General features: G+C 45.8%; 1 protein-coding gene across 1 annotated transcript in view; it reads right to left on the reverse strand.

Annotated features, from left to right (window-relative positions):
* Positions 1-445: 445 nt before the first annotated feature.
* Positions 446-18,669, reverse strand: part of DppIII (dipeptidyl peptidase 3) — a 61,654-nt gene continuing 43,430 nt past the window's right edge. Inside the window, exons 18-22 of the mRNA XM_084591572.1 lie at positions 12,844-12,968; positions 9,406-9,526; positions 8,762-8,938; positions 4,753-4,915; positions 446-714 (exon numbers count right to left, since the gene is read on the reverse strand). Coding sequence (XP_084447698.1) covers positions 572-714; positions 4,753-4,915; positions 8,762-8,938; positions 9,406-9,526; positions 12,844-12,968 — 729 coding nt within the window. The 3' untranslated portion in view covers positions 446-571. The remainder of the gene's footprint in view (positions 715-4,752; positions 4,916-8,761; positions 8,939-9,405; positions 9,527-12,843; positions 12,969-18,669) is intronic.

An 18,669-nucleotide genomic window follows, 5' to 3' on the forward strand; every position in this document is an offset into this window, starting at 1 on the left:
GCCCACTTTTTAAAGGCGACTCCGTCTCCTCCACCCAATGATAACTTGGAGCAGGGGCCCATGGCATCATCCCCAGATTTTGAAAAGAAACCAAAGCAAAAACTACACCCTCTATCAGATTCTAGTGCGACCGGACTAACGAAAACCTGACTTTGAGAATCAGGCTTCAACAGCCATCAGCAACATACTGAATAATAATTACCATCCTACCTTTGGTGTGCAAGGTGATGCCGTGTCTGTCGATATCCTGATGTAACCAGAATCATCACTGGTTGAACAATGATATAAGGTTCCTTCAACTTCCCTTTTATGGTTCAACACCAGATTATGTCCAAACTTCAACTTAAAGAGGGTATCGGAGCAATTCCCTCAACCACCACCTCATCCACTGTACGTCTTTCAATCTAAAAGTTCAGCACGTTAAAGTCAGTCATAGCACCAGGTCTGAAACGTACAAAACAATAGTTTAATAATTGTCTGACGCACGCGAAGTTGTACACCTCGTATTATATTTCTGAAGAATGCCACATTGGAATAGAAATGGCATTATCCTCTGGCAGTCGGCCTTCCTTCAGAAGTGATGCTTGTCTTTCTTCCACAGTTCGAGAACAATCCGGTCGAGTTCTTTGGCTGTAGCGGCATCAAAACGGCCTAGCCATGACTGAAGGTGGCCCTCGGCAGACGCTTCATATTCTCTCAACTCCACTTTGTCACCTGAAAGGGGAAGTGCAGAGAATCAGTCGTTCAAAACAACTAAGTGACGAGCAATGCAGTTCCTACAACTAGCTTGAACTCTGGAGTTAAATTAAAAACTTCAGCATTCTGACCATTTACTGCTACCTTTATGGGCACACTAACTTTTAATGACATTAAATGCAACGGAGGTTGCAATTTTTGTGTTCCACACCACACTGTTAGTGTTTGATGCAGCCTTGTCCTCTTGCCCTATGCCTATTAAAGGCCATGAAGGTAACATTTGGTGCGACACATTAGCTGACCAACACATCAGTAAAGAGTGCCTATGTACCGGTGGTGTGTGTGCACTGCGAATAAACCCATTTCTTGAAGCCAATACCCTCTGTGTGGATCTGACATGCACAATGTCAGGCACTTCTAGTTGTCATTTGATCTACTTCCCTTCTATAACCCACACCCCTTACCTCACAGCTCTGCTGTAGTGTCCATACTAGTCACTCTATCTTTCAACTATTCAGGAGAGCTTAGTATATGAGATAGTTTGTAATTTATGAAATATGTTTGACCCACAGGCTACCTGCTAATTTTCACAGTTTTGCAGATAATGCCCCCTTTCATTTGGCATCAGGTATAAGACAGAACGGGATTACCTGGACTTCCAAACGGGGTCAAATTAGCAGCTTTTGCTCTAAGTGCAAGTCTCAGGCCCCGAAGAACCGAGAGGAGGCTACCTCCACTACTGCAGCTGCCATCTACAGTCAACGACCGATTTTTCGGACTCTCAACTGACCACGAAAATGTCCGGAAAAACAAGTGTGCACCAAAAGAGCTCAATTTATTGCCTATTATTCACTTTGAGGCCGAAAAAAGTCATGAATGCTTTTCTGCACCACGCTCCGCTTCCGTGCTAAAAGGTCCACCTGAATTTCGCTTGCATCATCTCAGCTTGCGTCAGCTGCACTGCTGCAGGTGTCATCATCATCGTCCTCGCTCTCAGACTCCACAAGCACTTGGCGAATAATTCCTGTATCTATGAGCCCAGAGCACAGTTCCAACTGGTGGTCCACGTCTGTGAAATTTGAAAACGAGACGGCCGATGGAATTTCGACACCAGCAGTGCGAAGGTCGTGAATGAACTGTTCACTGCCCGACAACTGCTCGATGACGCTCTCCTCGTCCAAGGCAGCCGACTCGTCATTCAGCACAAATCCCGCGTCGCGGAAGCAACTGCGCAGCGTTGTGGGTGCTACAGACTTCTACGCAACGGCGAGGGTACTAAGTGCTTCAAGCAAATCGACAGAGTAGGTTTTCCTACTGTCGAGGCACACCACAACCACCAAACACTGAATCACAACACCGACTCCGTTGAGTGCGCTGTCGCGTTGCACGAAAAAAAAAAAATCTTACAAAATCCTGAAACAGAACTGAAGCCGATTCAATAAAATGCGAGCCACAGTAGCGACAGAACGTAGTTCTCGCATCAGCATGACCACGGTGAGGCCTACACGGCAAACACATAGAGGAACAGGCAGTAGAAGCGATCACGCTAAAAGAAAAAAAAAAAGCACTCCGGCAGCGACGTCCTGGAAACGAAAGCTGCTAGGCAAATATTATAGCTTCGATCCAGCGTGTTTAGCTAAGGGGCAGCACGCAAGGCCCGGCACCGGTTTCGAGGTCATTGAAGGAAAAAGTAAACAAACAAGATGGCAGCGACACCGCTCAAAATGTGTGGCAGTTGGCCCGGCTGACGCTTGGAATGTCCGAAAAATCAAATAGCCCTCCTTAGAGTGTCCGAAATTTTGAGCAGCGTAATACATTGACTTTATAAGGTATGTCCTAGGGCCGGGAAAAAGTCCGAATAATCAAGCATGTCCGAAAAATTGGGTGTCCGAAAAATCGGTCGTCGACTGTACTGCCCAGTGTTTTCAACCACCGTTGCTGGTCAGGGTGATTTTACCCCGTTTTATCTTCTCTCCAGGCTTTGGACGTGACAGTCATGTGACTAGGCTGCCCTATAGACAAGGGATTTCTGGCCGTGTGTCGGACATAGTACTCAGGCACAGCGGAGTAGTTCAAATTATCTAGCACTCCAATTAAAAGGCTTTTTTTTGTGCACAGACTCTTACGGAGCTTAGCTGGACCAAGTACAGTGAAAGATCGTTAATTCAAACCTCGATAATTCGAATTTTCGGATAATTCGAACTACACTACTTGGTCCGGCCAAGCTCCATAGAGATCTGTGTATAAAAAAGCCCGTTAATTCGAACTCGAGTCGGTTCCGCTACGGATAATTCGAACTACGCGCCGCCGCGTCTGGGCGGCTTGGCGCACATCACGCGGGAAAAAAAAAGTAAAAAAAGCACCTCCGCGATCGGTAGGCATAATTAGAGGCTGCGCACGTCCAAAACGGGGACAGAATAAGGAGCCAGGTAAAACCATGGAATAGTAGGTAAAACTTAAATGGCGCCATGACCGGCATGGCGGCCGGCGGCATTAAAGGGAGGGGACGCGGCCGCGGCAAGGTCAGTGCATGGCCACGCGGCAGTGGCTGCCTGCTCTCTCTTCTGCGCAACCTCCGTAGCTCGCAACTAAATACTCGTTAATTCCAACCCTGTTAATTTGGAAACAGGGATAAGTACTGTCGGCACGGTCCAGCCAATGCCCATAAAAGGCTATGATTTTGGACGGACACTATGGGTTAATTTTTTTTTTTTCGATAGCCATCCTTCCTTCCACCCATCAGTCGTCAACGGAAGCTCGCGGGTCAGCCGCAATCATGACGCCGGCTTTTAGCACCGTTCATTCCGATGATTGGAGTGGCAGTAGAGGGCGCCGCCCGCCCAAGTCGCTCATAGCATGGTAAAGCGAACATACTGAAAAGGAGGCTTGCACAGCCGGACAAGCGCTGGCACTTTGCCAAGTTCGCTTCCCTCCTCCCTACCCGAGCTAAAGTCAAAAGATAAACACGCCGTTATCTCCGCGCAGCATCTTGGCGCACTGCCAAGAAATGCATTGTGGACGGTGAAGGCGCGAAACAGAGGGACGCGCTAACGACTGACGCCTTTATTATTATTTTTTTTCAGATTCGTAGGCACAAATCAGGGCTGGGTGGGTTCATTATGTGAGCGAGTTCGTTACGCGACTAAATACGGTACATTTACCGTAGTACAAACGGTCTTGGTCCGTTTTTTCGAGGCCATTCGATAATTCGAACATCGCATAATTCAAACTTTTTTCCCGGTCCCGTGAAGTTCGAATTAACGAGCTTTTACTGTATTACTGTTGAACCCATGTATACATGAATTCAAATTATTGAAGTTTGGACTAACAAGCATTCACAATGTGTGTAAAAGCTGGTGGCAAAGGCAAGCAACCCTTCGAAACAAGTTACTTCATTTGCTCCATGTTGTGCAGCAGAACATGTTATGCACTATCATAGCCGGACCCTATCACTGACCTCAGTGGCTGTTTCAAGCTAAATGAGGTAATAAAGATGGTACAATCTGAGAGAATCTTTTAAAGTGTGAAACAACTAACCAGGGAGATGAAAGACTAGGGTTCCGACACTGTGAAAAAATTTTTGCAGCTTATTTTCAGGGTGACACTATTTCACTGTGAAGCTTTTTCAGATGAAAACTATTCACAAAAGAGGAAATAAGCTAGCCATACATAGCTAGAGCACAAATTATGTTGCATCGTCATTAATTGTAGCAACCTTCAACTCTAACAAAATTATAAAAGCCACGAGGCTGATGTACTCTGTAAAGCACTGAGCAAGAGTTGAGGGGTACCCTCAGTTTGCAAGCTGCTTTGTCGAAGACAAGTCACAATGTAAAAACGTTGGCTTGGCTTGGGAACCGAGGCTCCCCATCTGCCACTGTTCAATGCTCTTTCATACGGTGTAGCCATCTTCTTTCTGTCTCCATTCTATGTTGGTAAAGCATTGGCATGCCAGGCTCGAGCTGGGTATGCAGTCATTTTCTTTTTTTTAAATATTGTATCTTGTAATCAATCCACTCTAGCTTTCTTCATGATAGCAGGATGCACGGAACCCACCTTTGAGGACGGTGTTGCTCTGGACGAAAATGCGGCGGGGCTTCTTGCGAGCCATGACAATGTCCCAGTACTTCAGGAATGGATAGGGGCCACAGTCGCTCACTTCCGAGTACCTGTCGTACATTTCGGTGGCCGCTTGCAAGTTCGCTGTCGACTTGAACACCTGCAAGCGCCATAAACGCACACGTGAGCAATTTTAAGCCGCATGAGCATGCCTGCGTGGCCTAGGGATGACTGAATGTAAAGGTCCTGGCAGGCTGATTCTGATATCACACTCCTATAAGAAAAGAAAGACCCGAGTTGGCAGCTCCTGTCAAATGAAATACCAGGCAAACTTGCGTCCCGTTAGTGCATGGCCATGTCAGCTGCCTGCCAGCGCCATGCTTGTGAATTTTTGCTCACAATGTTGACGCCGGATTTTCTGGTGAATGGGGCCTTTTATGCCATCGTGCTAAAAAAAGGCACAATAAGCTCCTCTGCAGTACCTTGCCTCTTGCCTGAACAGAACGAATTCAATATATCTTTGCCTTCCTGGTCTAATCAGCTGCATGTAGTTCCTCGCATAGAGACAAACAGCTTAAACAGCTTTTTTCCGATTCAGGCTGTGTACTTGCCATCACTGCCATCACCAGAAAGTGCGAAAAATGCGCGAGGCAAAATCAAAAAGACCCCTCAGAAATGAACACCTCAAAGTCAAATGAATAAACAAGGCAAAGAGTGATTTGACCGCGCGACACCAAAACGCCAGGATAAAAAAAATCTGCTATAGTGTACCTTTACAAGAGAGGCACACGGAGAAACATAGGCCTAGGTGAGGACCAGAGACCGTAGCACTGATGCAAAGCAGTGAACATGGAAAAAAATCATTTTTTTCATTCATGAGGCGAAAGAACAAACATGAAAGATTTTGTCAGACTGTAGAGACAGGGACATCTGACAGTAAATGCCTTCTTTCAGTATGGCATGAAATTTAGAACCCATAATAGCCACAGTACAGGCCCAGCAGAAGAGTGAAAAAAAGCAACAAATTAAGCCACAAATATCTCGAAAACGTCTAGCTATCTTCCCAGACATACTCAGATAACAAGCTCAAATATCAAAGCCTTGCCAGTGCATTTTTATGTTTACAGCTATGTAACATGCTGGGCCATCAATGGTCCTTTGTGCTGTCGCTGCTTGAATCGGTCAGTGTATTAGCACTACAGTGCAGTCCACTTATAACAATAAAGAAAACCAGAAACTTCGATCATTATAACCAATTATCGTTATAACTAGACCAGCAAAAAAAAAAAATGAAAACAAAGAAGCATGCACCCACGCAGTTTCCCATGCATGTAGCCTTGCCTACTCTCCAGCGATGAGTGAATTGGGTTGAACAACGCTAATCATCCTAAAGACCACTAAGCGCTTTATTACAGGATACATCAATAGCCATAAAATAACTTAAAATAGCATACTTAAAAAAGTAGGAAATTCACGCTCGCTTAAGTGGCAGCTGAAGCTCGACAATCACTGAGAGCATTGCTTCAGGTAGTGCGTACGCTGGTGGCAGTCCTTTTTGCATGCACGAAACCAATCAGTGACTGGATGAACTGCACGACCTCCCCAGCCTCGATGATCGTTAAAATCGTAGAGTGCGGATGCCAGTAATTTTTTGCGAGGCTTCCAACCTTGAAACCCTGCCAGAAATCCCGATGAATGAATGTGCTCTTTCATCGCGAGAGCTAAGGCGCCGTCATCGTGGTCGGCGCCATCCCCCACAGACACACAATCAGTGATAGCGATGACGATGCTACCGCACCGTTTGTGTGGTGACAGGCAGTGATTGCGATGATGATAGCACTCATTTCCTAACCGCACGCAATGGTCCTCGCGCATTTCTCCACACCGGTCCATTTTCGCTGCTTATGTCAAGTTCTCACGTCACTCTCTTCTTAGGTTTTACTTTTCATTACCGTATTTACTCACATAATGATCGCACTTGCGTAATGATCGCATCCCTGAATTTTGAGGTCAAAATTCCATTTTTTAAATTCCCCGCGTAATGATCGCACCCCGAACATGGAGCCGCCTGGTGGTTGATCTGCAGTGATCCCGCAGCAAATGCATTCCGACGAGTTCCCAACCTAGTCTAGTAACGTTGGAGTTCCCATGATTCCATGCTTTGCGGCGTTAGCCATTTTGCAATTCGGCAGCGTCGTAGCGTGCTTTGTGTTTTTGTGCGAGTTTACGCCATTTCACCATGGGGCGGTATGCCAGTTACACCGCCGCGTTCAAGCTCAAGGCTGTCGACTGCACTGGAGCATGGCAACCGCGCTGCTGGTAGGCATTTCGGCGTGGACGAAATGAGGATACGCTATTGGAAGAAGCAGCGCGAGAAGCTGATGGCTACGAACAAGACACGGCGGGCTTTCCGTGGACCCAAAACGGGCAAGTTCCCTCGTGTTGAGGAGGCGGTCCTAGAATACGTGAGGGACCTGCGCAAGGATGGTTGTGCAGTGTCATTAGAAATGATACAGACGCAGGCGCGCACAACTGCCAGGAAGCTGGGAATCGCCGCAAAGGATTTCCGCGCTAGCTCCGGTTGGACGACTCGCTTTATGCGACGGAATGGACTTTCCCTGAGGCGACGGACGTCGTTGTGCCAGCGGCTCCCAGCCGCGTATGAAAGCAAAGTGGTAGACTTCCATCACTTCGTCACTAGGCTTCGCGAAAAATGCGGTTACCTCATGTCGCAAATTGGAAACGCCGATCAAACTCCACTGACGTTCGACATGCCCCGGAATACAACTGTGAACGAGAAGGGTGCTCGGAGCGTCCTCGTGAAGACGTCTGGCGCAGAAAAACAGCGATGCACAGTCATGCTTGCTGTGACGGCCGACGGGCGGAAGCTGCCACCATACGTGATCTTCAAACGGAAGACTATTCCGAAGGGAAACTTTCCCCGTGGCATCCATATACGTGCACAGATGAAAGGGTGGATGACTGCAGACCTGATGGTCGACTGGATCAAGACTGTTTGGGGAAGAAGACCAGGAGCATTTCTGCTTCCCTCGCTTCTGGTTTTGGACAGTTTTAGGGGTCACCTTGTGGAAAGCATGCGTGCCAAGCTGAAAGAGCTGCGCACGGACATTGCAGTCATTCCTGGCGGCCTGACTTCGCTGCTGCAGCCTCTCGACATGTCTTTGAACAAACCGTTCAAGGACAATGTTCGACGACTTTATGCTGAGTGGATGGCGATGGGCCAGCATGATTTGCCGCCGAGCGGAAAGATTAGAAGGCCATCCGTTGAGATGCTGTGCTCGTGGATCACAGAAGCGTGAAGCAGTATCCCCGACGAGGTAGTGGCTAAGAGTTTTAAGAAGACAGGCATATCTAACGCTTTGGATGGAACGGAAGATGACTTCCTGTGGGATTGTGAAGATGCTCCCAGCGACAACACTGCCGTTTCCGATGAGTCGTGCAGCAGTGAAAGCGAGGATGGCGAGGATTCAGACTTTGATTAGAGTACTGAACAAAAAAAATAAATGGGCATTGTGCATTCCATGTGATGCTTAATGTGCGTGTTTATTGCGAAGGTAAGCCTTACTCAGCTTTTATTTTTGGTTGTAATCGAGATATATGTTCTAAGACGTCTGACCTGCAACTTGTTTGCGTTTTCGGTGCTCAAAAATTTTTTGTAGAAAATTTACCCCGCGTAATGATCGCACCCCGAAATTTGCGTCAGTATTTTAAAAAAAAAAGTGCGATCATTATGCGAGTAAATACAAACATTCAGGTAAATTTTCGAAGTAAATATGCACCAGGTGGCGAGAAAGCTATTATTGTATCCGATGTACTTGCGATAAACAATCATTATAGAATCTGGCTTATTTCTACAAAGGCGCAATAAAAAAATTGATAAATCCAATGAATTTGACCATTATAAGCAATATATCGTTATATCTGGTGTCGTTAAAAGTGGACTGAACTGTATAGCCAGTATCGAAAAGCCAAAGTAGACGCGCACCTGCAGTTTGAGGAGGAATTGCTCGATGGCCGCGCGGCCGAAGGAGGCAATTTTTGTCCTATCCACCGTGACCAGCAGGTCAGGTTTGCCGTCCTCGCCGTTTGTCTCGTGGATCTCCACCAGGTCGCCAGCCTCCAGGAGCACACGCATGATCACGTACCGAGCTCGCGAATGGGCCTGCGGGAAAAAAGGAGAGGAAGAAGACTTTACGACACCAGACTTTTCGAAGTAAATCAACATTTTTGAGCAGATGTACGCATTGCTAGCGCTATGAGGCACACCTTGCCAGCAGATAATTGTTGATGCCATTGCAATGCATTTGGATAAAAGGACAAAACCCTCAATTTGTTGCCACTGAGCCAGCCAAACATCTTCTTAGTCAGTATGAATTAAACTCACACTGTCGGTAGCTGCTTACAGTGTTCCAGTTCATACCCAAGCACACGAGTGGCATCTTAGCACACCAACACATTGGTAACCGCAATGCACACATCGCCGAACTCATCCTCGTACTAGTTAATGCCAGTATGTCCACCAATTTGAAAAATCAATGCAAGGCCACAGCAGGCCGGACAGCAACAAGCTAGAAGAGTGGTCAAAATTTGGAAGCTACAGAGCGATAAACTAAGCAGCCATTCTCGTACCTGTAGCCAGGCTTTGGTGTGTGGGTTGTAGGTCTGAAGGCCCTCGACACCCTTCACAACCATGGTGAGCCAGTTGACGTAGGCAACATCCTGGCCTGCTTCGCCCTCAAAGCCAAACAGCCTGCAGAGGAGGACATAGCACCATAAACTAAATTGATGAAAAGTTTGAATAGACACACTACCACAGCAGCACAGTGAATATATGCGTTAAACCTGAGTATTTTGCTCAGTTTCTCACTACTAAAGGGGGAGAAAACAGTGCGATTTCTGCACACGTGCTCACACAGCCCACATGTTGCTTTTCCTTTCTATACAAACATAAAAGCGGATCTTGAGACCTCATAAAAATGAAAATAAAAAGTATGATTATACTGCAATTTCAATTTGTTTAAGCCATCTTACTAGCGAGGTAAATACAATAAAACCTCGTTAATCAGGATCTCAAGAGACCAGTAAAATTGTATGAGTTAACCGAATTCCGGATTATCAAATTTACCAAAGCAACAAAACAAAATGTACTGAGCATGCACATACCTTTATTTCATGAAAAACTGCTTTATTTTTGTTTGTTTCTTTGTCAGAATATGCATGATAATGTTTTTCAGTCTCATTAAGTGATGATGCGCACACTCACTGCCGCGTGATCCGACGAAAAATTCCTCGAGTACAGCAAGAGCCTTGGCGGCCTCTTCCACAGTGCAACATCAAGGCAGCGGCAGCTCATGACTTTCATCGTCGGAAGAATTTCCATCTCCGTCGAGAACTTCCAATAATATGTCGTCATCGGTCAGCATGCCAGCGACGATAACATCGCCGTCTATTGCGATGTACCCACTAAGCTGCACACCACTAGGGAGAAGAAACTCCAACAGCCTGACCTCTTCCAAATTTTCAGTGGGCTCGGGGGTATCTTAAGGGACGGCTTCGCCAGGTTGATCACAGTCGTTGGGGCGGATGAATCCACTGTGCCTAAAAGAATTCCCTATTACGTCTGCCGGTGTGTCACTCCAGACGTGTGCTAAAATGTGAATGGCGCTGAGGAGGTTTAGGTCATAATCTCAACCTGCCTCCTTGCACTGCAGCATCTGCTCCAGCACATGCTTTCAGTATCTGCTTTTCACGAGCTGGATTATTCTTTGACCCAGCAGTTGCAGAGCCGCTGCTGTGTCTGGAGGCAGAAACGCTAGCTTAATACACTCCAAGTCCGCCACAATGGTGTGCGCGCTGCAGTTGTCAACTACAAGCAAAACCTTTCGCTTTTTAGCGGTAAAGTGGCGGTCAAGCTGCCGCAGCCAAGTTTGGAAGATGTTGGAGGTCATCCAGGCTTTCCAGTCAGCTGTGTATTTCACAGGCAACTGGTGAATGTTCTTAAAACACCTTGGGTGACCTGCCTTCCCAATGACAAGGAGTGGAAGGCGCTTCGTGCCCAACATGCTTGATGTGAGAAGCAGTCACGCACTCCTTGCTCCTCTTGCCTTCAACGCTCGGGTCACCCTGAAATGTGAGTTTTGTCCGGCAAGGTTATGAAAATAAAATGCAGTCTCGTCCGCATTGAACACATTGCAGGTTCATAGCGAGCCAGGTATTGGGGAAGCTCGGCTTCCTTCCAGTCAGTAATGCGACCTTCGTCCACAGCTGCTTTCTCGCCACACATGCTCCGAAAGACCATTTCTTGTCTTTCCTTGAAGCAAGCGAACCATCCTTCAGATGCACTGAATGAGCCCATCTGCATTTTTTGTGAATATCTTTCAGCTTGCTGACAGATAAGCGGCCCACTCAAAGGAAGTTGCACATGTCTGTTATCCACTGCAGCATCTTCCAGCTTAGTGTTTGCTGCCAATCTCATGCATTATTTTTTTTTTTTTTCTGGTGAATTTACCACTGTCGAAGATGTTTGCTTGATTCTTCACGTAGTCACCTAATGTAATTCTCTTGATGCCATACTTTTTCATTTCCTGTCGAGAAATGCCTTCATTCAATTCTTTTAGTATTTACACCTTTGAGTGGAAGGTGAAAACTGCGTCAAACGCTGGGCCCTCATTGCCTGCTCTTTGGCTGTCTCTCGTTGTATATATCTTTCATCCTCTTTTATAAATATATATCTCCCGTATGCCAAAATTTAAAAATCACAGGAGATTTATAAATGTACAATCTTCAGACCTACGTGGTGATGTGCCTTGCGCAAAGGCCTTAATGAGGTGGCTGTAATTACTTCTGCAACAAAATTATGCAATATGTCTTTATGATTTTAAAGCTGAAGTTGAGGAGAATAAGTGGACAAAGGCTTAAAAATATCAAAAATGAGTTTTTTTTTAAATTGTTCTCAGAAATTTTCATTGTTAGCTGTTTTCTTGAAATTAGCGCAATCTTATCTCTGTATTGAAACGTTATATAAATATGAGGTCTAGCAGTTTGATAGACAAGTATGCCAAGGACATAGTGTGAAATTATTGCTGCTCTGCCATAAATCTTTTTTTGAGATAAAGGCCTGCAAAGTAGGTAAAATTTTGTTTCCTGGGCCAATTTTGAGACATTTTATAAAAACACCTACACTATGCAGAAAAGCAAAAGTTAACTGAATAGAAATAAAAGCATGCATATATTTATTTAGAGAATCTTCAGCTACATAATTTCAATATATTTCGTGTAATTCATAATCATAACCAAAGTTTGCCAAAACTGCAAAAAAAATAAGCGCGGCACCTCACCTCTTTGGTGGTATTAATTCCCTGTGCCTCGAAAAAAATTTTCTTTCCTGTTATCAGGCAACAATGTATAAAATTTTGAAATATATACAGAAAGTCGACCGCCCATGCTTTGTTCGATCTTACGTGGAAACACCCAAGTACTATTCCCCAGCTAAAAGACACGTCATCATGGGGAAGCACTGAAGCTTATCGCAGCCTGTGAGAGATGCAAAGCGCGGGTCTCTAAACTGATTTCAACCCAAAGATACTCTCTAACACAATGAAACTTCAGCAACAAGTTCGGTGAATTAGCCTCCCCTGGAATGAACTTCCCATGGCTAGACATCCCAACCATGAGCCCTCACTAAAGAGCAAAGGACTTAAGCCATCGCTTATCAACATCAGCCATCACGGGAAATTGACACATGTCGATTTCCCATGATGGAGCATACACCAACTTGCCCAATTTTCTTCATGACCAATGTCAAAAGTCTTTCCTCCCCATGATACCACAAGAATGAGATATGAAAGATCAAGCCGAGCCAAAGTTTCGACAAGAGGACTTGTCTTCATCTAACTTGTCTTCGTCCCTTCGTCGAAGACAAGTCCCCTTGTCGAGGCATTGGCTCGGCTTGTGAATTGAGGCAGCCGTCAACCCCTGTTCAGTGCTCTTTCATACTATGCAGCCATTTTCCTTCTCTCAATTTGCAAGCAGAAGGATGTGGAAGGACGGGCGTGCGCGTCTCCTCACCTCAGCACGTCCTCAACGGTGCAGAGGTAGAGGCCAACGCACTCTGCTCGGCACTCCTCGTAGGATGAGCCCAGGGCACCAAAGACGGAGTCGTACGTCTCACCATCCTTGTACCAGCTGGTCACCTGAAAAGTCACAGACAGACAAATTAAAGACAAGGATTCAAGCAAGAAAGGAAAATGTAGGAGCTTGGTACCCAAAATAGTGAAGCACGGGATCACATATCGTAGCAGAAGGGGAAGGAACCGTTCAAGGCGCGCACACGGACACCAACTGCAGCCTGCATATTTCAGGCATACAATGAGGACAACATGTGGAGAATGCCAGAAACTATCCAGCGCTTTTTTTTTTTAAAGAAGAGCCAGTGCCTATACAGGATTTTCACACTAGTGCCATCCAGTGCCCAGGGAGGAAACTTCCCTTCCCTAGTCGTCGCCTGCTTCAGAGCAAGAATGATAAATTTGTAGATTTTCCTGAAAAAAAAAAAAATCCAATGCACAGGCTTAAGAGCATGCATTCCACTGCCTACGCTATTCTTCTGGCTGTCAAGGTGAGTGTTACAAACAAAATCCCAAAAGACTGCAGCGCTAAAAGACCGGAAAGAAAGTAGCCTGAGATAAGTATGCGCATAGTATCAGAAAACTGATGCGCCCCTACCTCGCAGCATTTCGCACCTCCAGTGTCGAAAGAATGAAGCATATTCGCTGAAACAGGACTTCGTTGATTTAAATGGCATTCCCCACTCCAGTGCCGCCATGATGCAAGTGACAAATGTAGCCTCTTATATGCAAAGCTTGTAATCATCACTTACAAGTAGTCACAACCCAAGAGAGGCCTTTTAAAATAATAAAACGAATTGAATAGTATCGAAACTGCAAAAGCCGGCTGTCAAGACATGTGACATAAGATAGTCCACATCATAAACAAAAGTCAAAACCTGATTCAAATCAGAGAGAAAGGAAACTCATAAGTTCCACAAAAAGGAATGCAGATTTCCTTATAAACACAGGGCTGGCCTCAGTTACAATGCAGCTATGTTTTCTCTTTGCTGCATCAAATTATTACTCACTGCCAGTATTGCCAAGTCAAAATAGAAAACCCGCTAAATTCAATATTTGCATAAAAAGCTACATTTCACGCATTTTATTTTTTAGTTAATTTGTCCACAAGCCATATAAATAACTACAGTAAAAGCTCGTTAATTCAAATTCCACGGGGCCGCCAGGCCAGTTCGAATTAACCAAAATTCGAACTAATGAAAGTGAGCAAAAATGAAGGCGTTTGATGCCCGGAGGGCACGAAAAACATTTATTTAGCAAAAAAGTCTGTTATCTTCTGCATCTTCTCTCTGAGGGCTACCGTACTCACTCGGTCTTCTAGCATGCGAATGCAACGCAGGGAGTCTTCTTCCCCCTCTTCAAAGCTGAAGAAAAGGCACGCGACATTCAAGTGCAGGGCGAAATCGGCCGCCTTCGCCATGATAATTGGGCCGCTCAGTGGAATGTCAGCGCTTCTCATTTCTTTCACCCACGTGATCACAGCGGACTCAATTTCCGGATACTTGGCTAACCGAAGCCTTTTTCTGTTGCTGGCGAAATCTTCGGCTTCATAGGCATCCTCGATGGCCTTCCTATTTCGGACGTACGTCGACAACGTGCTTGGTGGAATCCTGTGCTTTTTCGCGATTTCCACTTTGCTGGCCTTCCGTTCATCCACCTCGCGTAAAATAGCCACTTTCTCCTTCACCGTCTTGGCACAGTATTTCCCACGCGAACACATCTCGCGGACACAAGCTCACAACAAGCGGCGTGCAAAACGAGGGCTCACGAAATGCAACACGAAACCGTGGTCCATAACACTAAAACGTCGTTCCTCGAAGGAGTCGCGGCAGGAAAGACTGTTTAGTACTTGTTCCAGCACCCTAGCGGCGCCCCGATGGTTGTGCCATCTATCGTTCTGCCGTGAAAGCTTCCAACGATGGTTTTTAACAGCGCCGCTTGGCGGCGCGCAGTTCGAATTATGGGTGGCGGCGCCAATTTTTGAGTGAATTAACGAGCTGTTACGCGCATAGACTTCTATGCACTGCGGACCGGACCACGATGACTATTTCGAATTATCCAAAATTTCGAATTAACGAGTTGTGAATTAACGAGCTTTCACTGTACTATTAAATATATATATTTTTAGCACTTTTTCTTTTACCTTAAAACTACAGCCTACAAGACTTTAATTTTCAGGAATATCCTGCCTACCTTCTGCAGGCTTCAATTAAATTTGCAAAGTACTTCTTTCTTTCCCGACTGCAAACGGCTGACTGCAGGCACTTTCATTTGCAAAAAGTTGTCTGCTTAATCTTGGCTTGTCTATCATTCTGCAGGCGAGTGCTCGCTGGTACCTCTGGTTCCGAGTGGGATTTCAGTTCTTCTGCAACATGCACCTTCACATCACACTGATCTTCTGGATTCAGTTTGACCAGTTAGAAGTTTGAGTAGCAGTTTCTCAGCCTTCGCAGACCGGCACGATCAATTAAGATAGGATTTGCCATCTCTGTTTACATGAGTTTCCTTGTTGACATTTGATAATGCTTACTTGAATGTATGTGTGTCCAATCTCAGTAATTTTACTTGAGCAGCGTCAGCATGGAGAGAGTGGCGAGCTCGAATAAGGGATTTTGTCAGAAAGATCGGTGTACTTGTTCACTTTGTCCCAGAATGTAGCTATGCTGTATGCCAGCTGACGAGAGTGGGGCTCTTTAATTACAAGCGAATGCCGGCGATTTTTTTCTCATGGCCCTCACAAATTCCATAGGGGACATCGACGAATTTTTAACTACACGAAAAGTTTTTATTTGCATTTGGAACTTTCAGTATCAAGTACTGAAACTTAGGGTCCTGCAGCTATTCTTTTGTGCATTTCTGCACACACTCGACGGGCTCCATACTGCTGGACCACATGCCCGCCAGCAGCAGACTTGACAATTGCATTAAAAAATCCTACATAAATCAATTCAAGGCATATTGGCCATTTTCCGATAGCATGCGCTGCGAGTGTCGCCATGCACTCGCAGCGCAGAAATGAATATAGATTCAAAGAACTCGCACTATATAAACAAAAAATTGTAAGACCACACAAAACATAAAACAAAATAAGCCAACAAGACTTGAAAACTGCTAAATACAGTATCACAGATTTTTGGACTCCAATAATTCGGACTTACGCTATATTTCGGACTTTATTCAGGAACCCTCACGTGGCCTATAGGAGCATGTACATTTTCATGACCGATATTTTTAACCCTATGGTGTCCAAAAGTTCGATTTTTCGAATCAAATTTGGTGCAAGCAGTACTGTGGTGATCGTTTTTTGGCTGAAGACCAGTTTTTTCAGCATCACTTAGATACGAGCGGGCGTCGTTTTCGCAAACAACTGGTTTTGCGCGGCCGTAACTAGGCAAAGCAGTCTTTTGGATGGACTAGCTTGGCACTTCATTCATCATCTCCACTTGAGGCAGTGGCAATAAGCAAATGCTCGACCTTTTCATCGCGGCAGCCTACACAATGTGCACGATCGGAACGTGAGCACCACCCGCCATGGCTCGCTCCTCCGCCGCCCGCCGCCGCCACCAGCCGTCAGTGTTGCAGCATCGGTCAGCTGGATTTTCCCAGGTGTCAACACAAAATTTCCCTTTTTTCCCACAAAATGTTTTTGTGAAAGAATAATTTTAGAGTATACCTCCAATAAAATTCATTGGAAAAGTAGCACAATAAAATAAAACTCTCAAGCACAATGTTGATCAAGGGGGCAGTTCTTCATGGCGCCTTCCCGAAGCTATCTGTGCAAGCTAATACAGTCGAGCCCACTTATAACGATACCGGTTATTACAATATATCGGCTATAACCATGAACAGCCATGTCACCGTCAAATTTACTATGTATCCAATAGTAAAAAAATCCATTTACTACAATGATGGGTTGCCGCACTAACGGTTATAACGATTAAAACCGGCTACTGTGACCCAGCTTCAAAATAAAATACGCGTGATTCCGACGAAAACGCGAGCGTCCGCAATCGCGCAAAGCGAGCGCATTTCGATCCGCATGTCACCCTTCCACCCCTCGAGACGAGTGGACTGCGCCCACGATACGAAGAGAGGAGAGCACTCCGTTTCTCTACCCTTGCCCCCCCCACCTCCGCGCTCCGTCACATGGTCACGTCCCCGCCGCCGTCCGGACCGACTCTCTGTGTGGCGACAGCGGCGACTGTGTGCGGGCGGGCGTCGTAGTGCTTATACATGTGGGGTGCACGTGATTTTAAGATTAGCCTACTGATGTCAGTTCAGTTCATCTTCGGTGCATGGTCAGAACTCAATGCTTCGACGGTACAGAATTGTTTCAGGGAAGCAGGCTCCGTTCGGGATCGCACGACTGCTGCGGCTGATGCTTGTGTAGCTCCGACCAATGAAGGGATGCCAGAACTGGGGTCTGCGCTCAGTAATGATGCATCGGGACTGGATGAGTTTCTGCATGCAGATGATGATGTGGAAACATCCGAAATCCTTACTGACGAGGCAATCGTGGAAAATGTGCGAGTGGCGGGCAACGACAGCGATGACGACGACACTGCAGATCAGCCTCTCCAAGTAGTGTCCTCACAGGAGGCCCTGCATATGATTTATTCCCTCCGGGACTTCGTTTTTTCAAGGGGCCTTCCACTTGAGCACGTCGAACAATTAGATGCTCTCGAGACCAATGTTAATAAGCTTTCTGTGAAGCAAGCGAAGCTCACGGACTATGCTTTTTTTGTTAAGTAGTGGACAACTTTTTTTCTGCTTGATTAATATTTTTGAACCTTATGTTGACTGCATTTTTTGGCAAACCCGGTTATAACAATTATTGGTTATAACAATGACATTTTCTTGACACTTGAGTATTGTTATAAGTGGGCTCGACTGTACTAGCCATAGAGTTTCCAGATATATATGCTATTTAGAAACTCTATGACACTAGCGGCCTGTGCTAACCTCTCCCCTAGCGACCTTGCATTTTTTCTCCAATTAACCCCTTCTCCCCTCCGCAACCCTGGACCGTATACTAGGTCCAAGAGCAAAAACCCATCTCCTCTCCGGCCTTACCTGCAGAGCCACAGAAAGTTGTTCGATATGTATCTGAATGCGTTCCGGGAATCGGTGCGCACATGAAAAGATATCACACACTTGATTATGAGAAAATAAAGCTGTCCCCTTCCGATCTTCCTAAAAGCGAGTCCGGAATTCATAGCCTTTGGCAACCAAGGTAAGGCCAGGCACAGAAGTGAAGACAGGCCAGAATTCCGCTCCCCAACAAGGTCCACTCGGCATTTTCACTGTGCAACAGCAGAAATTTCCCACATTTTCAATCAGTTGAAAACAAATTTCACTTTTTCCCTCAGTAGCTTGCATTTCCCACGATTCATACCGCCTGCCACCCATGGGGAAAGGGGGTTTGGTGCATTCATGATTCATGGGAGCTCTCGTTCCGCTCGCTTGTCAGCCGCGAGCTCCATCTCTCGGTTTTCCATGGAAACTGAATGTGCTGCATGTGCATTTGTTTGCGGCACGATCGAATTCATCGCAGTACGTCGTGAAGTAGCATGGACATGACGAAAGCATGACTGGCCAAGATATTCTAACTAGAGGGTTATAGTGGTTACAGCTTAGCATTACAGTCGAACCCGGATATATCGAATTCGAAGGGGATCGCGAAATAGTTCGATATATCGATAATTCGATATACAGAAATCGGCATGCGACGGCACTTACGATGCGAAAAAACGATACCATATTTGTC

This window comes from Amblyomma maculatum, chromosome 1 (assembly GCF_055883805.1).
Source record: "Amblyomma maculatum isolate TAMU_Amacu chromosome 1, ASM5588380v1, whole genome shotgun sequence".
NCBI classification, from domain to species: Eukaryota; Metazoa; Arthropoda; class Arachnida; order Ixodida; family Ixodidae; genus Amblyomma; species Amblyomma maculatum.